The sequence below is a fragment of the Zalophus californianus genome, chromosome 1, assembly GCF_009762305.2.
Source record: "Zalophus californianus isolate mZalCal1 chromosome 1, mZalCal1.pri.v2, whole genome shotgun sequence".
In the NCBI taxonomy this organism is placed as follows: domain Eukaryota; kingdom Metazoa; phylum Chordata; class Mammalia; order Carnivora; family Otariidae; genus Zalophus; species Zalophus californianus.
The window spans coordinates 87,794,523-87,819,612 of NC_045595.1; the positions used below are offsets into that span (position 1 = coordinate 87,794,523).

Sequence of the window (25,090 nt, forward strand, 5' to 3'; positions counted from 1 at the left end):
CAGTCTCGCTAGAGTTCTATTAAATCTATTAACATTTTATTTTTATTGTGTGTCTTTGTCTATTTCATTAATTTCTACTTTTCAAAAATTTCTTTCCCTAAACTTTATTTGGCTTGATTTGCTATTCTTTCTCTATCTTCCCAAGCTGACTTAGATCATAGATGTTAAACTTTTTTCTTTATTAATGTATAATTTAATACTTCAATTTTGCTATAATCATTTATTTTTAGCTACATTCAAAGTATTGATATTTTGTACTTTTATTAATATTCAGTTTTAAATTTTTCTAATTTTTGTTGGAATTTATTTCACCAATGAATTATTTAGATGTATATTCTTGAATTTTCAAGTAGGTGGTGATTTTGTAGGTTTTCCTCCCCTGTTATTATTTTTTTTTAAGATTTTATTTATTTATTTGAAAGAGAGAGAATGAGAGAGATCATGAGAATGAAGAGGATCAGAGGGAGAAGCAGACTCCCTGCTGAGCAGGGAGCCTGATGCGGGACTCGATCCTGGGACTCCAGGATCACGACCTGAGCCAAAGGCAGTCGCTTAACCAACTGAGCCACCCAGGCGCCCTCCCCTGTTACTAATTAATAAATCTAGCTTAATTTCACTGTGGTCAGAAAATATGCTCTGAAGTTTTCAATCTTTGAAGTCTGTTGAGGCTTCCTTGATCCTAAGTATAGTCAATTTGGAAAATGGCCCATGTGCCCTTGAAAAGAATCTGAATTCCATCATTGTTGGATCCATTTGTGTTAGTATGTCAATTATGTCAGTTTTGGTAATTGTGTTTAGATTTTCTCTATCCTTGTTGAAGTTTTGGTCTGCTTGTTCTATCAGCTATTGAAAGAGATATGTTAAAGTTTTTCATTATAACTGTGAATTTGTCTATTTTTCTTTTAATTCTGTCAATTTTTGCTTTATACACACACACACACACAAACATACCCACAGTTATTGGATTTTAGAATTGTTATATGTTCCTCATGGTTTAATTTCTTTATCAGCCTACCACTTTACTCTTAGTGGTTCTTGCCTTTGAGTCTATTTTGTCTGATGCTAGTATAGCTACACACAGCAATATTTTGGTAAATATTTGCACGGTATACCTCTTTCTATAAACTGCTCTGTGTTCTTATATTTAAGGTTTGTTTTATGAGCAGGATATAATTTTTGACCCAATCTGATAGTCTTTTAATTGAAATATTGTCCATTTACATTTAATATAATTACTCTATATTTGTATTTTTATTGTCGTCTTATGATTTGTCTTCTATATATACCATTTGTTGTTTTTTCTCTCCTTTCTTGCTTTTATTTTAAATTTTTATTTGATTCTTTTCCCTCTAGTAACTTACTAGTTATGAACTTGTCAATATACATTATTTTACTGTTCTTTTGGTGAAAACCATAGCAATTATAACATACATCGTTGCCTTAGTATAATGAAACTTAGTTGTTTTTTTTTTTAAAGATTTTATTTATTTATTTGACAGAAAGAGACACAGCGAGAGAGGGAACACAAGCAGGGGGAGTGGGAGAAGGAGAAGCAGGCTTCCCGTGGAGCAGGAGCCTGATGCGGGGCTCGATCCCAGGACCCTGGGACCATGACCTGAGCTGTAGGCAGACGCTTAACGACTGAGCCACCCAGGCACCCCTGAAACTTAGTTTAAGGAAAGTTATTACTTTTACCACTTTCCCAGTAATGCTAGGACCTTAAATACTTTAACTCCATTTACCCTATTATGTCTTTCACATTATTTTTGCCATAAAATTATATTCTACATAATTTTAAACTCCACAATATATTGTTAGTATCATTTTATAGAGTTAATACTGGCTTATACATAATTACAGAATTACTCTTTATAGTGTTCTTTATTCCTCCCTGCATTCCTTGTTTCTGCCTTCATTTTTCTTCAAGTAGAAGAATTCTGTCTTAGGGTTGTTTTTAGTGCTATCATGCTGGCAATGAATTCTCTCAATTTTTGCTTGTCTAAAAATGTCTTTATTTCACATTTATTGAAGGAAACTTTTTCTGGTATAGAAATCTAAAGAAGTACTACATCATTTTAATAGTCATCATATTAATAGTCTTACAGATGGGTACAAAATTTAGCTTCAAATAATTTTCATAATTTGTAATATTTACATTGATCTTGGTGTTTTAGTCACTCATGGGATTTCTCCTAACATTCCCTTTCTTTCTAGCATTCTGTATTGAAAATAGTCCAGAATTTGGAAGGAAAAATACCTTGTGACCTTGATCAAGCCACTTAACTTCTTTGAGCCAGTTTCCTCATATATAAAATGGGAAAAATATAGTAGCTATATGTCACTGGAAATTATGATGTTCTGTTGAGTTATGTATGGAAGTGCTTTGCAATATGTGAAGTACCAATTAGTTAGAATTTTTTAGTGTCATTGTTATTTACTGAAACAAAAACATCTCTTTGTATTCAGTGTATATCCAGAATTCTCTTACCAGTGCACATTTTTATGATACCCACAAAATGGTTAAAATGATAGTATTCATGTATATGTTTATTTATACATGCCCCTGCCTTTTATAAGAAAGTAGGTTGGTGTTAGAAGTCACATAAAACTTACTTACACAGATTGGTTGTAAGTTTATTTTTGATTTTTCAAGCAACTGACACGAAAAGGGAGATCTGGCTGGTTACACAATTCAAAATCCTCATAATACTAAAAATAATCCATTAATTTAGGGGAAGTACAGTTCTTTCTTAGTATACTAAGTTTAGGCAGGAAATTCCCCGTTACTTTTCTTAATGATGCTGAGTTATTTAAAAGATTATTCTGCTGGTTTAGAGGTTACTGATTTGCATGGTTAATCCAAATCAGTGTTGGACTGATCTAGAATTTTAATATTCTGTTTCATATGCTCAAAGGGAGAATTATACATTTTAATGTGAGCTACAAGTAGCTGCTTTTCCACCCTACTTGCAAATGGATTCTATTCAGAAAACTAATACAGAATGCCAGTTTCCTTTTCAAAATGCTTGGATACACATTTGAGGGAAGGTTAGGCTGATAAATTAAAATTTTAGTTTGCATATATAGTATTAACAAAACTGCCTTAGAAAGATATTTAGCTGTATTTTATTTTTCCTTCATAGAGGTTCCTTACTACATTGATCAAATGTTTATTTGCCCTGCTGTATGCAGACATATTCCTGTTGTTTTGTTTCTTCTCTGACAAAAAGTGGTCATTCAGACTTACATTTTTGTAGGGTTTTTTTTTTCATTTTTCCCTCTTTATTTATTAAACATATTTTTAAATGGAAACGAAAGTACAGAACTGAAGCTTTTAAACAATCAAAGGGTATGTTAGTGTCTCACAAGCAATGCCATGACACATCTGAGGTTTTGTATGGTGATCAAATTTAAAATAGGACATATTTAAATTCTTTGATTTTGTCTTTAGGTCTCTGGCATGCATTTTATATGAGATGTGCTGCATGAATCATGCATTCACTGGCTCCAATTTCTTGTCCATTGTTTTAAAAATTGTTGAAGGTGACACACCTTCTCTCCCCAAGAGATATCCAAGAGAACTGAATGCCATCATGGAACGGTATGGAAAGAAATATATTGTCACAGAAGCAATTTTAAATTGTACTTATGTTTTAGTTCATTTGAAAAATAATTTTCTTCTTAAACATTACAGCATGTTGAACAAGAGTCCTTCACTGAGACCTTCTGCAATGGAAATTTTAAAAATCCCTTACATTGATGAACAACTACAGGTATTTCAAATGAAAGGGATACTGGGAAACATGTATTAGCATTTATATACATTCGAGGACTTGAAGATAGGCTATGGGAATAAGATGCATTAAGAATCAGTCAGAAAAGAGAGAAACAAGATTTTTTTTTTAAAGCTGAAGGAAATTATTAGTTGAACAATCTCTTTGCAAAAGAAGGTGTGTTAACTTCAGTTCCCCGAAGCCCCAGATATGAGAAGTTAGGGTTGTAATATTCTGCCTAAACTTTGTAAGCTCTTGGCTTACAAATCTTAAATATATACTTTGTAAATATATCCCTGCTAGGACAAGAACATACCACTAATAATGCTGAAATCTGGGGTTTTCGCTGAGCCTTTATTATGCCACTTCTTTCTTATATATCTTAATCATACTTTTTATTGATTAGGTGAGTTTGTTTTCCTGTAGATTAGAAATTTTGATGCAGAGAATCTATCTCTGGTGGTAAGAAAAAAGCAAACGGTACCTTCTTAGAAGATTTTTTGTTTTGTTTTTTTAACTTAGGCTTTTACAAATACCTCAGGCAAATTTCCTTGAGTTTTATGACTAGTTTTAAGGGGACCCACAAAGCAGTCATTCACCTTCAAAGATGGGCACACTTTTTTGTCCACGTCCAGTTCTAAGTTGGCAGGAAACAAGGATGCTGACTTGATGTGTCTGCATCAGTTGAGTGCTGAGCACAGTGCTGGAGGGGCTGAAAGGAAAGGAACAGCCATGGCTCCCGTCCTTTTGCAACTTGACTGCTAGTAAGAGGACCCAGTACCCAAGAAAGAGTAATTATACATTATCAGGAGCACTAGGAAGAAAGCTCACAGAATGCTGTAAAATAAGGGAAGGGAATAATGGCCTTTGTGGTCAAAGAAAGAGTAGGTGATGGTTCTCTACCAGTGAGATGGTGAGAAGCAGCCAGACATGTAAAGAGCCTGAGAGAGGGTTGGAACCACAGGGAATTAGCTGAGACAAAGCCCCGGATCAGGTTATGTTTCTAGATGGAGACATAGAGGGGAGGGTTCTTAGGCAAGAATGTGTGCTCTGGAGGAGCCCCTAAAGAAGTAGGGTAATAAGCAGTACTGGAGGGGAGGAGGCCAGAAGCTCCCTGGTACTTTGAGTTCTCCCTGTGTGTAGCTTCCCCGATGCATAGCCAGCTCCACTAGCCCAAGGGCAGGCCTCTGAAAAAAAAGGCACAGGTGCTAACTGTTGGGATCAAAACCACACTGAGGGGGCTATGAGCAGACCAAAAAAAAGTTAAAAGGAATCCAAGGAGATCTGATGGGAAAAGGGTAAGGCAAGTGAGGCATTTGCCCTGAGACAAAATTAGAGAGGACACCAAAAACTCAGTAATCAGGATAAATAACATTTTATTGCAATGTTTAAAAAAATCCAAATTAATGCTAAAAATCCATGGTAACAAAATATCAAAAGTTCACAAACAGCATCTAACAGGGCTAGGATTAGGGTGATGGAAGTGAGGTAAAATGGTGCAGGTTCAGGGTTGGATCTTGTCTTTATTTAAACTTTTATTTATTTTCTTTTTTTTTAATTCCAGTATAATTAAAATACAGTTAACAGTTATGTTAGTTTCAGGTATACACACTAAAGTGGTTCATCAGTTCTATACATGACTCAGTGCTCATCGTAAGTGTAGTCTTAATTCCCTTCCCCTCTTTTACCCATCCCCTCACCTGCCTGGCAACCACCAATTTGTTCTCTATATTTAAGAGTCTGTTTTTTGTTTGTCTCTTTTTTCATTTGTCCATTTGTTTTGTTTCTTAAATTCCACATATGAGTGAGATCACATGGTATTTGTCTTCCTCTGACTGACTTATTTCACCTAGCATTATACCTTCTAGATCCATCCATGTTATTGCAAATGGCAAGATTCAAACATTTCATATTATATTCTCCATGGCTTTTTGGTTTTTTTTTTTATAATATTGCTTTAAAATATGACTTATCTTGGTTACTGAGTCTTTTGGTGCCCCTTCAGTTTTACACCTGAGGCGAGTGCCTCACTTGTCCCAGCCTAGTCCTGGCTCTGGGAGTGGGGACACTGTCCAATACTGGCAGAGACTGGGAAGAGCTTGTTTGTTCTTGGAGCTAGGGGGAGGCCTGCCTGTGGTGGGTAGCAGGGAGTGAGAGAACAGGCAGAGAGTGCCAGATGAAATTGGAGAAGCAGGCAGGAGCCTGATCCCCCACGACCTTGCTACATAAGCTACCCTGCAATTTTTTGTAACCCTTTTTGCAATTTTTTGTAACCCTTTTTCGAAGGAAAAGTGGTTACCAGTGGGTTTTGTTTTCAAGCTCTCAGGCATGGTCAATAACACTGCACATCAGAAAAGGCCCCTGGTAGTCGGCTGCCCTTTCATCCCTGAAGAGGAGTATTTAAAGTGCGTCAGGCTTGTTCTTTTTTTCAGCACCTGTTGTGTAGATACTCAGAAATGACTCTGAAAGACAAGAATTTGAATTGTCAGAAGGAGGCTGCTCAGATAATTAATGCCATGTAAGTAATTGCTTTGTTTTTAAAAAGCCCATTGAGCATATTCTTAAATACATTTGTCTTTAAAAATCTATTAGTGCTAAGCTGACTGCACAGGGTTTCCTAGAATTCACTTAAGTCTTGCCAAGAAATTAAGGAGCTTCAGCAAAGCCCCTTTGCCCCAGGTGGTAGTAAATTGAAATTATAAAAGTTTTAACAATTGCACACCTTACAGATCTTCAGGGTAGCTCTGCAGTTGCCTTGTAAGTATGTAGAGAAATTAATATCTCAAACGTTTAGTGATAGTTATGCTAATGAACCTTCCATATTAAGCATAGATAGTTTTCACATGTTGTTTGTTTAACAGGAACTGGCAGAGTATCTATTGAGAAGACAACACTGTGAAGTCCTAGAACAATGGAAAATAGCCCAATTTACTTCCTTGAGATATACATATGAAGTCGAGAATGTCTTTTTCACAAACATAATTATTTCTTGACGTAACTTCTCTCTCCTATCTCATTCAAAATTCCTGTGCTATAACATACAAGAGCCTAGAATACTAGGTGACTTCAGAACAGCCATGTATAGCTGTGCAGGCTGTGGACTGCACAACTCAAGAGGTTATATAAAGACCAAATCTATAATTTTGCTGAGGAACTCTCTATGTAATTTTATGAGGACCCTATGAGAATGGCAGTCCCTCCCCAGAGCTGTGCAAGGCAGTAGGTGAGAACAGTAGCCCTCGTTAGCCTAATCTTCAAGGCCAAATAACAGTATGCTTCTCTGAAACTCAGTCCAGTGGTTTCTCAAGTGAACTATGTTTGTTTTCCAATTTCACATTCAAACTGAGGAAACTGGTTCATCAAAGGTACTCAGTCTTCGTTTAATGCATGATCTCCAGTTAAAATACCCTGCACCTCAGGGACTAATGTTTGAGGCATGCTCCTATAACCTAATTTCCTTAGGTTGCTAATTATTCTTTCAAGATGCCTGGAATTCCAATTTTATTTTATTTAAACTGAGATGTGAGAGTAGGACAATACTAGGCTAATCTTAGCTATCATTTTGTACTGCAGTTGTGATTCCATTTACCTGACAGTGCTTACAGTTAAGGTGTGCCAGAATCTGATCGCTTGTATGGTCTTCCACATTATGAAATACTGATTTCAAATTGTCACTGTTTTTTTTTTCCCCCATGAACTATGACTGTGTTTCAAGGAGCTCTATTTGATCTTACAGAATAAGGGGTGTATATTCCAGAAAATCATGTGTCCCCTAGAGGCTGTGGACTGTATTCCAGAGGGATGAGAGCTGCTACAAATGGTCATTACAATTACACGATTATTACAAAATAATAAAGATTAGAGTGGGAATGAGATGAAATGGAGACTTCTCTTAGTATTTTGTAAGGAGGGAGCTGAGTGCAAAAGGCATTCTGCAATATTGGCCCTAACCAAGTCAAGCACAGAAACAATTATCATTGGGGATATGGTTGCAGACCTTTAATACATGAGTAATGTAAGCACGTTTCTTTAACTGAAGAAAGAGCCTCTTTTATTTTTTTTAAGTTTTTAAAAATATTTTATTTTTTGAGAGAGAGACAGTGAGGGAGGGAACACAAGCAGGGGGAGTGGGAGAGGGAGAAGCAGACTCCCTGCTTAGCAGGGAGCCCAATGCGGGGCTCGATCCCAGGACCCTGGGATCATGACCTGAGCCGAAGGCAGACGCTTAACAACTGAGCCACCCAGGAGCCCCAAGAAAGAGGCTCTTAAATAACAATTTTAACTAATATCCTGTGGGGTGCTTGGCACCGTTATAAGCACTTTACATGAATTAACTCATTTAAACTCACAAGAACCCTATGAATTAGGTACTATTATTATCTATTATTATTATTATTTTAATGATCATAGGGAGCTTAAATAACTTGCCCAAGGACATATACATGTAACCTGGGAGCTAGGGTTCAAACACAGACAATGTTATTAACCTGTGTGATAACCACTGTGCCATGCTTACCTGCTGTATGAAGCATAGAATATACAACATATTCAACAAAATTTAACTATTACAAGACTACCGTTTGGGTTCCTTTGATGTGTCAGACACTGTACATACATTGTTTCATATAATACTAAAGCCTGTTCTTTACAGATGAGAAAATGGAGCTTCAGAGAGGTTCAGTAACTTGCCCAAGGCTACAGAGCTAATTGTGTGGTAGAGATGGGGTTCAAACCCTGCCTGATTCCAAACATTAAATCCTATCCGCAGGGTTGAATTAGTCTGCCAGTCCATTTACTCCTTGATGGCCAAGATCCTAATTTGTCTTACATTATGAAAACCAGTCATAGGCCATGAAATGAGCAGAAATTTGGAAAGCACATAATTTGTTTTTAAACAAAAGTCTCATTTGAAAAATATTACCAATTAACCACAGTCCTGGTTGGCTCATTACCTACCCTGAGTTTATTAGTTTTTGCCTGGTCTGTCTCGAGATGCTTTCCCCTTCTCAGTAGTGTAATGATACTTCTGTAAAATATTTGTTTAATTTTTCTGAGCATGTTTGGGATGAGTTGCATGTGGGGGATCTTTATTATTTATAGGCAAAAAAAGATCCACCTGCAGACTCTGCGGGCGCTGTCTGAAGTGCAGAAAATGACACCAAGAGAAAGGATGCGGCTGAGGAAGCTCCAGGCAGCTGATGAGAAAGGCCAGAAGCTGAAGTAAGCTGTCTTTCCTTAAGGTACCCTGCGTTCTGGCCACTGCCCAGGGCTCTGAAGAAATTGACTGGAGAAAAGCAGAAGCAAAAACAAGAAAGCAAAATGCACATATGCATTATATATTTCTTTGTTTCTTCACTCATTCGTCCCCATAGATGGTTATCGGATGCCAGCCACGATTAATGTCAGGCCTTCAGTCTTGTGTGCAAAGAAAGATTGAATGTCAGGGAGGTTTTTAATGATGAAAACATAGAGTCAGCCTCCAAATGAAGCCTTGTTACTGCTGACACAACCTGTATATACCCCAGTGAGAGGATGAAAAGAGTGGCTTCACTATGGGTCCTCATTCCCCAGATGTTTGCTGTACCCCCTCTGCCAGGAGACCTAGCTGGTCTATAGTGAGAAGAATGTACCGGCAGGAAATTGTGGGCTTTAGAAAGCAGACTGGAAGCAGCTCTGCTCTGTCAAGTGAAGCCCTTTGCTCTGGGCAACCCTGCTGGTAATTCAAGTATTTACAGGAAAAGGGGAGATTCCAAAGAGCCCTAGACTCCCAGTTTCTTGAAGACAGATTTTTCAGTTGGTAGGTTATCCAGTCTCTTAATTTTTCTTCTTTCTTTCTCTGCCAACTTTTTGGTAGCTTAGAAGCCCCAACTAAGAACTAGAGAGACAGAAAAGACCTGAAACTCAAATCTGTTCATTTTGTGACCTTGGTAACATATCTGAAAAAGAATTTGGAGGTATTCTTGCACTTACAGTACATACCATTTGGAACCAAGTAAGAATCTGTGAGACTACTTCTTTTCCCTTAACTCATGCTTTCTGTAATCAATGTGGAAAAAGATTTCTGTCAAAGTGCACCATGGGCAGTCGTGTGCTGGTAAGTGTTTAACAACCACCACCTCTGGGGTTGTGGGGCTGGAGGGTGTAAATGTTCCCGCAATGGCCAATTTCAAGCTACCAATGTGATATCATCCAATGTTCAGTTAGAAGATATGTACACAGTCTGCTCTTGGGAACAAGTACAAGCTGGTTTTTACAAACCACTGCACCACTCAGTGTGGGTTTGACTGAGAAAATATATTTACATAAATTGCTTGAGCCATTGTATCAACTAACAGTCCTGGATCTATTTCTGAGGCCTCAGGAATAGCAGTATTTCTGGGGTACCATGACTCTTGTCATTGAGGGTTTAAAAGGAAAATTAAATCTGACAGGAACAAATCAAAAAGGCAATTTAATAACTTACATGCACATTACAAATTATTTTTCAGATTAAAACTGTTTTTTATACACAAAGAAAGTCATAGATCTTCCATATGACCTTCAATATGTTTATTATTTAAAGGCAATGGTTATAAATAAAGTTTGGTCTTAATTTTATGAATGAATTGCTTTGGAATTGTTTTTGATCATTATTTCTAGAATTTGAGCACAGTCGTGTGTTTTAGCTAGAAAACGACTCTATTGTCAGAAGGGATGTAATGTACCCACTTTATAAACAAAATTTGACTACAGGGATATTCAGTGACTTTTCAAAAAATCTAAATCTAAATTAGCACACAAGTAATCACAAGAACTTAAATCTTTCTTCCGGCTTAGTAGCAAGTCTATGACATTTACCTCTTCTATACTAGACAAAACAAAATGTGTTGGAGAAAAATTCCCCTTCACAGTGGCTCTCAAGTTCTTTCAGTAAATTCTTTGAAATCTAGCTCTCTTCTCCTTGTTTGTGGGTTTATTCATCCTGAGAGCGGTAATTGAGTTATTAGTACATGTTGAGCATGGTCTGGGTATTGGTGACACACACCCTTGCCATCACAGAGAATGCGCAGAGGTCCAGACTGCCTTCTTTTGCCTCAGAGTCCCACAGATCCTCATGAGGAATCTGACGTGATAAGAATTCTGTGTTTTTAATATGTGTCAACCCCTAGTGTAATCACCTGATAGAAACTGGGATTTTTTTCTGGAATGTTCAGGGACCCCTGCTTCTAAGAAATGTTATCCCCGGAAATTAGAAATTGAGAAGTACAGACATGCTAATGTTTTGTTTTATAAAACCTAAATAACTTTATTCTTGAAGTTGCCATATGGCAAATGTGTGTATATCTAATTCTGAATTTCAGTGATGCATTTTAGGGATCCTAAGGATGGATAAGGAACCAGAGCATCATCATGTGTGCTTTAAAAGAGAATCCAGTGAGTGCTACACTGCATTTACCTTGATGAGGGAGAGACCCATTGGCCTGGCTTCTCAACACCCCAGTTTGCCTGTTGAAACAGGGATCACACTTACCTGCATAATATAGATATGGCTTTAGCAAAATGCAGCTGTTTTCTACACTCACTTTAAATTTGCAGGAAGCTTGCAGAAGAAAAGTATGAAGAAAATAACAAAAGAATGCAAGAGTTGAGATCTCGGAACTCTGAGCAGCTAACTGTTGATATACTCCATGTAAGTGCTCTCTTGTTTTAAATGTTACATCAGACCTTTAATTGCTTAGATTCATCACATTCATGTGGCCAGTCAGGTAGGAAAAGGGACATAGGGGGAAAAAAGAGCATCCAGACCAATTTTGCCCTATTTAGGGTGGAGGTACTGGGGTTCATTTTAGCATATAGGCCAATGGTTAGTGATGACACTAATTCAGAGCAGCTGTACTTAGAGATGGATCAATACATTGATCCAAAAACATCAAGTGCCTACTGTGTCCAAGAAAACTCAATCAGCATGGAATGAACAATTGGATGAGTAAAATTATGACTTTGCAGAACAAATGTGTGTATATCTAATTTTGAATTTCAGCTGTGCTATTTTTGCATTACCTCTTAATCCATTGTTCTCTTTCTGTCTTATTTTTTGTTCTTTCCCTTTTTATTTTCTGTCTCCCATCTATATCATTGTGCATTGTGTTAATAACCCCTTTCGAACTCTGAATAATTACCTTGGATGTCCAATAATACATAGGGTTGCGGAGTCACATGAAATGGACCCTGAATCATTTCTTCAGCATCCCAAGCCCCTCAGTAGCAAATACATTTTCTCTAATGGTTAAAAACATCTTCATGAGCCATGGTATAGGCTCTGATACTTAAGGAAGTCTTTCTTCAGGATCATATTTGGACAATAGACATCAACCCCAACTTCCTAGCTCTTCTGGTAAAAGCAACATGGGAAGGAGTCATTTTTATGGAGAACTTTAGGTCTCAAATTCTGGTTGTTCATTCACTGGGGAATCTCTGTATCTGAAGGAGATTCTTTTTCTTTGGCAGGAAGAGCCAAGCCCCCCTGAGGCTGTCGGGCTGATCTCTGAAGTCTGGGGACACTCATTCTGCTGTAGCTCAGTGAACAGAGAGCTCCAAACCCTGGGGCATTGCAGGAGCCCCCAGCAAAGCTCACTTTCAGCCAGGCAGAGCTTAGGGTCCCTTGTTTTCTGCCTCCATCTGAGAGGTAACCCACCTTTCTCAATTATTCAGTGGTTGTGAGTGTTGTCGATTTCTGAAAACCCAAAGTTGGACGAGATGGAGGGGTCCCACCTTCTCTGACCTTAAGAGTATCTCTTTCTTGGACCCTTTAGCAGATAATGTGGGGACACTGGTGACATGTGCTCAATCCCACTTGCCCCCCTCTCTGCTCATCTCCCACCCCGTTAAGTAAAGCCAGCTGTGGGATCTGTTGTGGGTCCCAGAGACATGGAAGATGGGATCATTCCCACTCATAGAACCTGGTGAATGGAAATGCTTGGCTCTTGCAGATGATATCCTCTAGCTGGTTCAGTCTTGCAGACAGGGTTGCTCAGCAATCTCTCCAATCCCCCCCCCCCCCCCCCCCCGGTATCTTGCCCTGTTTTATGCAATTATATCAGCCATTTCCATCTTGGCCCCTCATTAACATCCCACCTTCTCACTTTCAAATGTCACTTTCTCTTTAGGAAAATCCTCTTTGACCTCACAGGTCCACAATCAACTGGCTCTTCTCTAAATTCTTATAGCTTACAGCAATGCTTGTCAAACTTCAAAATTCACCCAAATCACCTATTGGTTTTGGTAAAAGGCAGATTCTGATTTGGCTCGTCTGGGGTGGGGCTTGGGATGCTGAATTTTTAACAAGCTCCCTGGTGATTCTGAGGCTGCTTATCCAGGACCACACTCTGATTAATAATGGACAGAAATTGAGGATCTTGAAAGCCATTCACCTTCAGATGTAGTAAGACCTGGAAAAGCCACCGATTAACAGACTTTCTTATAGACTCTTTAGGAAAAAAGCATTTCATGGGAATGGAAGTAAAGGAAAAGTGACCTGGACTTTCTTGTTCGCCCCAGGAGAAGGATGAAGAGAGGAGGCTAGGCTAGGCAAGAGACACGGTTAATCATATTCACAGGCACAGAGTGAGGCAGGTTTAATGATATTCAAAGAACAAAGGGAAGCCAGACACTGCGGAGGGACTGAAGGGTTTTAAACATCTCAAGAAAAGGCATCAATGAGCTGGAAAAGAGGAAATAAAATGTAAGAAAGAAATTGGATTAATCAGATGCAAGAAGCTAAAGAAAAACGTGAAGAGGAGTAAAGGAAGAAAGAGGAAAAGGCTCCTATCTCTGCTCATACACATATTTATGATTTAATTTCTTCCTGATTTTGCTGGGGCTCGGTTCTCTGGTTCTTACTCCTTCTCTCTTGCCAGCTGATGCAAAATGCTTTATATTTCAAAAGCAGTTGTATGAGATAAAATCAGAGTTAGGGGAGAAAATGGGCTGGCTCTGTCATTTCTTAAACATGTTATAAAAATTCTTTGAGGCCTTTAGAATGGCTTGTTTTACCAGATCCTAACTAACAGGGCCTTTTATTTTGGCAGGCATTTTCTGCTTGGCTGAATTTGGGCTTTGAAATCACCACCTAGTTGAACGTGGAATCATGTTAGGCACCATTTCCTTAAAGGGTGGTAGCTTTAAAACAACTAGAATCCATAATACACTCGATAAGCCCGGTCTTTCTTTTATCTTGTGGCACTTGTAGTTGTGATGGTACCAAAACTGGGTTTCTGTGAGAAGTGTGTAACTGATCAGGTCTCCATATATGAAATAGTAAAGGGGATCAAAGATCAGAGCAAATCCTTTCTAAGAGAAGCAATTATAACAATTCTGTCGGTTCTCTTCAGAGAACCTCAGCAAATCAAAGCCAATTGAAGGTCCAAATTCTTATTTTCCAATAATTTCTGAAGTAGAAGTGAAAACACACTTCATGCAATCTCTTCTTTGTTCTTAAGGTTGCCTGTGCACTGTCAGTGATCCTTTGAAATTTGGAACCAATTTCACCTCCTACAGCAATTATACAGTGCAAAAACTGGACTTCTTAAAAAATATTTGATGACTGTATTTTCACAAATGCTGTTATGTACCACAGTGTGGCATGGCTTTATTTCACTTATTCATTAAGATGAGTTTGAGCTTTCCCTTCTGTTTTTAATAAGAAGACCCTCTTGGTGTAGTTCTCCATGAAAACCACTTATCAAGGAAAATAGGTCAGTTCGACATTAGCTCTAGGTTGCAAACACACACACACACACACAACAGAAAAAAACAAAATGATCTATTGAAATACCTACTGATATATTTGAGAGATTTAACTTTTGCTTTTATTTGAAGTGTGAGTTCTTTCATGTGTCCTCGTAGATCTCTTTCTTTAGGAAGCTGGAGCACTGGAGCAGAATCACAGCACTGTTAAAGCTAGATGAGAACTTGGAAGTCATCCAGGCCAACAGCTCCACTTCTGAGATGAGGAACCGAGCAGGGCTGGACTAGGGGGAGGTGGGTGTGGGACCCTGGATGCAGAATTACAGGGGGTATTTGTTCTTAGCTGTGGATCACTCCTGCTCTTGCATGAGCTGGAAAGTGAATACCTCCATTGTGCACCTGGGCATTCCTCCTGCCCCACCCTAGTCATGGCCCTGAAACGGATGCCATGGAAGGTTCAGGTCACCTGCTGAGTTGGTTCAAGGCTGCTTCTCTTCTCCCAGGCTGCCTTTCTGAAATTTGAAAGTGGTATCATGTTTAAGGGAGAGGATTTGACAGATTTTTATTTCCAAATAGTCTTCTAAACAATAGTTTCATTTGTGGTAATCCTGTTTCCTTCTATCAGCTTCTCATGAACTGTTAATTACCTTCCACAAGGAATTTGATGACCTGACTTCAGAGAACCTGCCTGAGTCTCAGCCCATTCCTTCTTTGGACCTTGACCCACTTGAGTCAAGTATAGAAGATCATGGTATGACTGACCTTGGAGATCATGGTATGAGTTTGTGTCAGTATTCGGAAGGGTTGGCACATGGGTTGGTGTGGCTGACCCTCTAGTAGGCCTGGCTGGCCTCTGAGAAAAGCCTTGGATGGATGTAACCACCTTCCATCAGTTTGCCAGAGCTGAGCTGGGACCAGGATAAAAAGCAGAGAAGCCAAGGGATTTGTCTGTTCTCTTCTATCTTCTTTGTAATAGATGAAGATGAGTTAGAAACTCACACCAGGTGAGAAACCTCTTCTACATGAGTTAAACAATGTCATCATTAACTGACTCTGGAATAGTGTAGGACTGTGAATGCTCTGAAGTAGTTTCCCTCTTCTAGAAGTGATTTCCCTGGCCTTCATAAATTTAAAGTGAATAAATGAAGTCAGGCTTTGGAAAAATCAACCATATGGATGTGCAATCATTGCCAGAAGCGAAGTGCTCAGAGCTGTAACTCAAATGGGAGAGAGAGAGCATAGCTTAATGGTTGAAAACATGAATTTTGGAGTCAAAAGCTGCCCCTATGAGGGGGCAGCTTCATCTTTGTAGATCTCAGTTTCCTTATCTATGAAACAAGAATAGTACCTCCTTTAGGAGTTGTGAAAAGCAAGTGAGAGTAGGCATGTGATGTGCTCTTGCCTCAGTGCCCAACATACAGTAAAAGCCAAAGAAAGGGAAACAATTTATGACCCCAGGAGAGAGGGTTATGACCATGGGGGCCATCTCAGGCTTGTACCACCCTCCCCAGTGCCTAGGACAAAGTGCCAGGAATAGTATAGGCACTCAATAAATATATCTTGAATAAATGAATGAATGATATGTTAGTCTGGCCCTCTGAGAAGCAGATGTCAAGATGGGAACAAAAGTGCAAGGATATTATTAGGGAAATTATTAGGAAAATGTCTGCATAAAAGACATTAGGAAAGGAGCTGGAAAAGCCTGAACCATCAGACCATGATTCAAGTCATGTTCCAAATGAAAAGAGAGAGGTTTGGTGGATGTGTACTAGTCTGCTAGGCAAACAGAGGCAACCAAGACATCAGGAAGTCTTTAAGCAAAGTCAGCCCTCAGGGGGGCTTGCCTTAGTATCCCTGCTATACTTTAGCAGTGGTAGTAGCCTCTGAGAGAATACAGGGATGGATTCCAGAACACAGCCCTGGGGCCCTTGACCAATTATGCTCTTTGTTGTGGGAGGTCTTTCAGGTGTGTCCTCAGGGCTGCACAATGGTGTAACAACTCTCTTGGGCAGTAGTTGAGTTCTCTTTGCAAACTGAGAGTGAAAGTAGTGAAATTTGGATTGACTGATCATCTCAGCCCGAATTTGCATTTGATGTCTTCCTGACACAGCTTTTAGAACTTGTGCTGCCTCCTTCACCTGTAAGGAAACTAGCACCTGAAGCTCTTTAGGTTGGCATTTGCCAACTTTTAAAATGGTGTTGTGGAAGCCATCTGGTAACAGGTGTTATTGACAAACAAATATGTATATCAGATGGATTTGCATCTTAGAGCCTTTTTAGGTATTTCTTTAATATATTGTTATTTTCCAAAGGTAAAACTTAGAAGCACAGAAATATCCCATGGGCCTTTCTTTCTAAAAATATAAAACTGAGAGTTAGGCTATTGGGTGATGTGGATGACTTGTGCTTTACTGTAAGGCAGAGCCATCCCTGTGTATAAAGAGGAAGCCCCAGAACAGGATATTGAGTGGGTGGTCTAGGATCAAGAGGTCTGGGCCCATGAGTGGGTTTCTTCATTTCTCAGTATCTTCATTATAATGTGGCATCATGCTAGGACCTGGTTCCTAGGATGGTTGGAAGAAACTCCCTGAGACAGTGGGTAACATGGCTTATCACCAATGCCTGACATGGCGTAGCTACTTAATATATGTTAGCTATTAGGGCACCTGGGTAGCTCAGTAGGTTAAGCTTTCGACTCTTGATTTCAGCTCAGGTCATGATCTCAGGGTCCTGGGATTGAGCCCCACATTGCTTCAGGCTCCCAGGTCAGGAGGGAGTCTTTTTCTCCCTCTCCTTCTGCCTCTCCCCACTGCTTGTGCTCTCTTTTTCAAATAAATAAATATATAAAAAAATAGATGTTAGCTATTGCAATTAGGCATTGAGTAAATGTTTTTTGATTCCTGCTGAACTGAACAAGCAGGTCCTGTTAAAAATAAAGGGAAAAAATATTAAAAAAAAAAAAAAAAAAAGAGGTCTGGGCCCAGCCTCTGGGTCTCAAGTAGAAAAGTACTTACTACTCATTTCATAATGAGAAACCAATGACATTATGTAATTTGCTCAAGAACTCAAAAGTGCCTGCTTTCTAGAGGAGCACCCTTTCCATTTTCCCCAAAGTGTGTGCATTTGGAGGGTGTGGGTAGGAGCAATAGATTCTCAAGAAGCAGACAAATGAGTCGGACTTTCAAAAGGCAGAGTCTTTGTGGGACTCTTGCTAATTTTTGTGAACTGTAGTAGTCAAATTACTCCTAAGCTAGCCCTGACCACAGGTTGCACCTGCTACCAGGAGACTCACGCTGATGTCCTCCTTTGTCTTTTGTCAAGGGGGTTTCAATATGGTAGACCAGAAATTGATTTACCAGCCAAACTGGAAATGGTCAAATCTACTCCTTTGACCACCTTATTTATGCTATAAGGAAACACTACTTAGGTCTCCCATAATAAGCTGTCAGATCCAAAAAACACATTATGGTTTTAGTTGGGCCAAATACCTTGTAAAATACGTTAAACATTCCCCTTATTACTTCCTTCCTGTGAATTTATATTTTTCTAAATTGGGAAGGGAGACCTAGAACTATGAAAACATAACCTTTGGGTTGATGATTGATTGGACTTATGGGCCACTTCAAGATTATTAGTGATCATAAAGCTGTATCATGAAATTTTGAGATATGAGACTTTAATTTGTTGATGAATTCTGAAGTGGTTATTTTCCCCATTCTCTTTGCCTTTTAGAAGATTTGACTCCAAACTTTTAGCACCCAGAGGAAGTTTTATTTATTTTTCATCTAGCATGTATATGTAAAATAAAATTACACAGCCTTTTTTTGAAGCTTCTACACCAAATGTTTAATCAGTCTTTGATGTTGAATTGGAAAATTCCCTCTGGGATGTGAGGAGTTAGTTGCAGAGAAAGAAAACTGAGTAAGACGTTATTTACATTTGATATGCATTTCGTTGACTACCACTGATTTAATCTAGCCAAAGTCATGGATAACCATTATAATCAAATGAGAGAGCACAACTAGAACATTAAAGAAATTATCCCTATCCCTAACCCCTTGCATGTGATACTGATGATTTCTTGCACATTAATTTCTGCCAGGAATGTCATTGCATTTAGCTTTATTTTCAGCAGCTCCCTGTTGAGTTGCAGAATAGGGTTTCTTGCAAAGCTGGAATAGCTTGAGGCTCATGAGCTTGGTGCGGACAGAGCATGGCTCTCAATCCACCTGTTCAGATGATAAAGCTTCACTAGGGCAGGCCATGGCTGCCTGCCCATGGCCTGACCAGTTGTCACTTAAGTACCCTTTCAGCTACTCCTTGAGCAAGTCCCAAGCCCCTTCCCTGTGCTCAGAGAAAGCTCTGACCTCAGGGGGCGTTGTCCTTTGCTTGCCCATAAGAAGTCCACATGCCCTTTGTGGCTGTGGCCTGCTCTGTGACTTATGGTGTCCTCTCTTCCCTTTAAATGTCCAAGTGGAAATAAAGTGATTTGAAATCTGTTAGACAATGATATATTTTTATTGTTTTAATTTTAAAAAATGAAAACACTGACTCTGCAATTCTACCTCTAGATAATTACCTAAGAGAAAGGAAAGCATGTCTCCAAGACGATCTGTACACAAATGTTCTTAGCAGTTTTATTCGTGGTACCAAAAATTAGAAATAAGTGTCAACCAATAGACGAATGGGTAAATAATGGTTTATCCATACAATGTAATACTTCTTGGCAATGAAAAGGAACAAAATATCAATACATACAACAATATGGATGAATACCAAAAATATTGTGCTGAGTGAGAGACGCCACAAACAAAGGAGTTCATATTGAATGATTGCATTTCTGTGAAGTTCTAGAACCAGCAGCACTTATCTGTAGTGATAGCAATGAGGCCAGTGGTTGTCTGGGAATTAGGAATTGTCTCAAAGGGCACAAGGGAATCTTTTGTGGTGATGGAAAAAGTCGATACCTTGATTGTGGTGGTGGTTTGCCCTGATGTATATATTTGTTAAAACTCGCTGAGTTCTGTGCTTTAAATGAGTGCATTTTATTGTCTATCAATTATACCTCAATAAAGTTGATAAATAAAAAGAACTTTGCTAAGATATCCAGAAAAAAAGAAGAAAGAAAAAAAAAACCATTAAGAGTAATGCCTCAGTCTGTGCTTTAGCTAATGGATAAACAAGAGAGACTCTGGTGAGGTCATGGAGAGAGAAGGCAACTGTGAAGATCTCTAGTATTACTTGGGACACAAAGTCCTTAGTCCAGATAATGACATCTTCTAATGTCAACTGAGCAATATTGCCTTCCACAAGGAATGTTAACAGAGTTTTGGGGTCTTCTCTCCAGAGGAAAATTGGCTTAAAGATGAGGGCCTGAGATCCCTTAGCTCCTCTCTTCAGGCTTTATAGTTGGAGGTGTCACACTGGTGTGGCAGGAACCCATACCAGCAAGTCTCATAGGACCTCATGTCCTCTGAAAGCAGCCCGAACATACTAGAACAAAAAATAACAGCCCGGACTCCAAAACCCAGCCCAGAGAAGCTGGTAGAGCTGCCTGGCTCAGTAGACCTCAAAAAAGACAAAGCGCTGGGAGGTGTCACGTCTATGTTCCTAGATGTCCCATCACTCGCAGAGCTTTAGATGTCTTAAAGACTTCATTTCTAAATATAAATTGATGGTGGTTTTATTTCAGATTTGTCACAGATGCCACCAAGTTAAATTTGCGTTGCATGGTAGTGTTTCCACCTGACTCTCGTACTTACACCCAGGAATAAAGGCTCCTGCAGACACTCTAATTTCCTCCGCTCTAGAGGGTAATTAAAATGAATCTAATATTGAGTAAAGATGTGCTGATTCTCCACCCTGAGGCATTATTTAATAATTTAGACCATTCCTTCCATAGGAGAAGCTGGGTAGGTGCCTCTAACTGAAATTTAAAGGATTGTATCCAATTTGAAAACTTGAAGTGGATGCAGATTAACACCTGCCCCACCGGCCACTTCACTCTTGTGTCCTAAACAGGCAGGAGAGAAATAAGAGGAAAATCGGTCCCCAAGAACATCAGCTACTCCTAGAGAAAACCAGCACCTCTGGACCCCTCAAACTAATTTTCTGTCCTGCGAAAGCTGTATGTGATTGCATGGTCTATCCCTTCACCCTACATAAATTAACACAGCAGTTGTTACACTGAAGGTGCTGCTGGTAGGCCGGAGAGCATGCTTCGGTGGCCTTGCTGGTCCTGTCATGGGTCATGTTTGGAATGAATCAATTAGGGAGAAAATTAAATAAGCACCAATCATGGCTTTAAGGTCAGATAGACTGCAGAATAGAATAGACTACACCCTCTGATACTGTGTGCTTCAGACAGCACTTTGGACATAACATAGAATGGTTTTTCTTTGGCTGATGAAATTATTTTCCATGCCTGCAAGTTTCACAGCTGTGCCCAGGGCTCCCGCACCCACCAACAGGAGAACATCGCTCCGACGCCCGAAGGAAGTTAAGCTGTCACAGAAAACTAAGAGAGCTGTAGCGGATAGCGTTCGCTTCCAGTCCAATAACCATCTTGATTCATATGCTAATTTTTTGAAGGGATTGAAGTATTTTCCATGGGTGTTTGTTTAGGCCAGGCTTGAATTTAGATATTTGTGATAGGAATTTAAATGTGTCTTCTCTGATCTTCGTAGAGGGCCTGTTTTGTAGCAGCGAGGACCTCGGCACTATCAGCCACCTCCTGTGTTCACTTGTCGGAGTCTCTGAGTTTTGGAAGTGAAATAGCACATCTCCCAAACAAACAAAAAAACCTTCCTGGCAGGGAACTGTGGCAGCAGTACCTAATACCGTCTGTTGTTCGGGACTAACAGCATTTTCCACTGCCTTCTCTTCTTCTCTTGCTTCCAAAAAAAAATTCAAAATAGAAAAATAGGAAGCCTAAGGAAGGTTCAAAGTGATTGCCATGTTTCACAGTAGCGTGTCTGTGTGCAAGCAGTGTAATGAATTTGACTTATTCTAAAAAAGTCCATTTCCCCACATCTGTCTACAGAAAGTGATGTTTGTGACATTGCCGGCATTTGCAGCTCACAAGTTAGACTTCTTTCTGAGATCGTGGGAAGAGTTCTTTATACACTCATTTTTCTGTGCACTGGTATCCACACGTCAGATTACATTTTAGGAATGTGTAGTGTAACTCTGCATCCCTAGCTTCACAGCTAACCGTGTCTTTCCTGCTCACCCCTGGGCCTGTCCTAGTTTCTTTTCCCGGCCATGGCTCCTTTAAATTATTAATGGAAGTTCTTACTCTTAGAGATTGGCCAGCTAAGTACATGTTTGTAGATGAGTTTAAGATGCCTGCAGGCTTTCACTGCATTTTGTACATGGGCATTTGGGGTTGTAGAGAGAGCGAAGTGACTTTACCCATTTTATATCTCAGATTCGTTTTTCTTCTGTGAATCTAGGAAAAACGAATAAACCCAACCCCAGCTTAACCCTACATGGCCTGCTTTCCTGGCTTCACACAGCTTAGAACTAAATGAACTTCCTTCCTTTCCTCTGCCTTCCATATCCTCAGCCCCATTCTAAGAGATAATAATTTAACAGTTGGCATAAGTGGTTGCTTATGAATATATGTTCTCTAGCTATATATTTGGCCTCCTTTTATTTGTGAGATTACACATTTTGAAGAAGACTAACCTTTGTGTGTTCATAGTGTTCTCGATGAGAAATTTTAGTGGTATACTAGAGAGGGCTAGAAAGTGACTACTAGCCTTTGGCTCAGTCAGGATCCCAGGGTCCTGGGATCGAGTCCCACATTGGGCTCCTTGCTCAGCGGGAGGCCTGCTTCTCCCTCTGGCTGCCGCTCCCCCTGCTTGTGCTCTCTCTGACAAATGAATAAATGAAATTTTTTAAAAAGGTGACTATTGGTTAAGAAAAAGCAAGTTTTGGAAAATTAAAACAGTTTTTTCCCTTAGCCCCATTAGCTCTGTGTTATTGATGACGAGAGTGGGTCAGTGTCCTGATTGTGCAGGTGTGTTCAGAGGCCACATTTTCACCTATTCCCAGAAGGCCATTGAGCCATCTTGATGTCATTCCATACCTCACCTCTTACTTTTTACTCTCAGTAAATCATACTCTTACAAATGTTGATCTCACAACTCAAAATTCCACTAAAAAGGCATCATGATAAAAGTGTATGTTTCCCATTATATTGACAGTATTCATTGATTCCAATTTGATGGCACCTCCGAGAAGTGCTCACAGTACAGAAGCCTGTCACAGCACAGCAGCTGAAAGCCAATGGACCGGAAAAGTCCTTCGTTCCTCAAACCATGGTCTGAGGACTGCATCACTAGCATCCTGAGAACTTGTTAGAAATGCAGAATCTCAGACCCCACCCTAGGCTTACTGACTCAGCAGCTGCAAAATCCCAGTGATGTGTATGTGCATTCAAGTTTGAAGAGACTGAGCTGGACTCTAAGCTCAACAAGAACGGGGACTATGTCTGGCTCATTTTATTCCCACCTGCTGACACAGTGACTGGCTCTGAGCTGGTGCTTGGTAAATATTTGTTGAATAAATGATTAAATCTAGGGGGAAAATTCTATAAGAACACTAATGCTTTTTGTCATGAGCAGCATACATTTCTTGCAGACATTGATTCAGTTGGGGAAACAGTAGAATAACAAGTTGCCAGGAGAGGCTAATTCGTGTGCATTGGTGTTCCCCTATAACTTTTACTCTTTCTTCTTAAGGGAGATGGTAATCTCATTTTACCAGATGGATCTTGGGAAGAGGAAAAATAAAGGAGGAGTGTCAGAGACATGGGAATGTAAATCCTCCATGCATGCTTTTTGAGTCCCCTAGACCTTGCCTCTTCCTTTATAGATACCCCTCCATTTAAATAATCTCTAATGTAAGCCACCACTGTGCAAAAATAGGGTTTCTTTTTCTTCACATAGAACAGTATTTAGTTTAATAGAAGTGGTCACATCACCACAAAGTAATCCTCTCAGATTCCTTCATGTATTTGCTAAGTGTACACATTTAATGGGAATGAAGGGGTTTTACGAAGTATAGTCTGTGTTACAGGTGCACACTCATCTCTTTTGTTTGCATCAGCTTAGTCTCCCCATGGAATCCATGACAACACTTTACCTAAGACAGAGCACGAGCAAATGCTGGTTGGTGCATTACTCTTATAATAGGGTTGGTAGAGACCTGTATGTGAAAATAACTCTTTAGTGGTTTTATTGGCGGGGTCCTCTGGGAAGCAGACACTAAGACAGAGAAGTGTAGGAGATGTATTGAGGGTAATTTCTGTTGAAAGAAAAATGAGAGTGGGATCAGGAGTAGGCAAAGAAAGGCTCCAGACTGTGATGCAGGTCTGACCCCTGTGATAGGTGAGCAGGAAGGCAGGAGGAGTGGGTAGAATAGCCTCAGGCCTTACTAGAGCTCTGAGATAGCCTCAGTCAACCCGGTGGAGAGTTCTGGATCAAAGATGGCCCATAGAGGAATCCTACGTTGGGCAGAAATGCTGTGCCCTACTGTCCCCTCCAGCTCAACAGATCCTCAACTGCTGCAGTTGGAGGCTGCCAGCTCACTGCGTGCTTTGCAGCTAATGAGCAAGTTCCTGGAAGGACATCTGACAGACACCCCTCCATAAATGCCGCACGCATCCATTGAGGCAAGTCATTCCATATGCTTGAGATGAATAAAATAGTATTTGAATAAACAATCTATAATGTAGTACTTTTCTCTAACTCAGGGTAAATTTACCTCCAATATATGCAAAGGAAGAATGACTAAAACTTCTGGAATATCCATAGACATGTCACAAAAATCCACTAGACTGGAAGCTGCTGGTGTACCTGAAAGAAACTTGGAGCCAGACTCTGTCTCTTTCCCACTTCTAGCCATTTACCAACTGTGTGAACTGGGGCAAAAAAAAAATTATTGCCAAGCCTCAGTTTTCTCATCCGCATAATGGGAATAATAATACCCACTTTTCAGGGGTAAAGGGAGGAATAAATTAGGTGGTAAGCAAAGAACTTTGCACAGTGCATGAACCAGAAAGTGCACAACTATTTCTTACTAAAAAAAAAGATAAAATGTCAAAGCAAGTTGCAATATTTTCTCAAGTTCCACATAATACCTCTAAATTGGTGATAAATAATATTTCAGTTTTTAACTACCCAGGAGACCTTCTGATAATAGCTTACAAACACCTTCACCATATTAATTATGATTTGGAATACAATACTTTTATTTGCTCTAGTTTTTGCATTTATGAGAAATATAAAATCGCTCAGGCTGGGTAGTTCTTCCTGTCAAATTATGGTCTTAATTATGCCCATCTGGGCCAATTAGCTTAGCATAAAAAAAAAATTATCTTCTTTGTCAAGACGGTAGACAGCCCGCAGAACCCAAGCCAAATTCCCAGAGATGTGTGTGCCCCCCACCCCCCGATTGGTGGGTCAGGAATGCCACTGTGACACCCAGAAGTAGAACCCGGGACAGAGTTCTTTAAAAGATGCTCCTTTGCCAGCCATTCTGAGCCCATAAACTGGCAGCTAAAATTTCCAGCTATTTTCCCTAAA

The 25,090-nt window shown here is 39.6% G+C and overlaps 1 protein-coding gene across 12 annotated transcripts in view; it reads left to right on the plus strand.

The window, feature by feature from the left end:
• The window catches only part of NEK11 (NIMA related kinase 11), a 243,966-nt gene that overhangs the window by 98,836 nt on the left and 120,040 nt on the right, over window positions 1–25,090 (plus strand). For all 12 annotated transcript variants that reach the window (XR_003518009.2, XR_003518010.2, XM_027583555.2 and 9 more), the window contains 6 exons: window positions 3,452–3,601; window positions 3,695–3,773; window positions 6,206–6,291; window positions 8,874–8,993; window positions 11,349–11,442; window positions 15,156–15,273. Coding sequence is in view for 10 of the 12 variants with exons in the window: in XM_027583555.2 (XP_027439356.1) it covers window positions 3,452–3,601; window positions 3,695–3,773; window positions 6,206–6,291; window positions 8,874–8,993; window positions 11,349–11,442; window positions 15,156–15,273 (647 nt within the window). In the remaining 2 variants the exon portion in view is untranslated. The remainder of the gene's footprint in view (window positions 1–3,451; window positions 3,602–3,694; window positions 3,774–6,205; window positions 6,292–8,873; window positions 8,994–11,348; window positions 11,443–15,155; window positions 15,274–25,090) is intronic.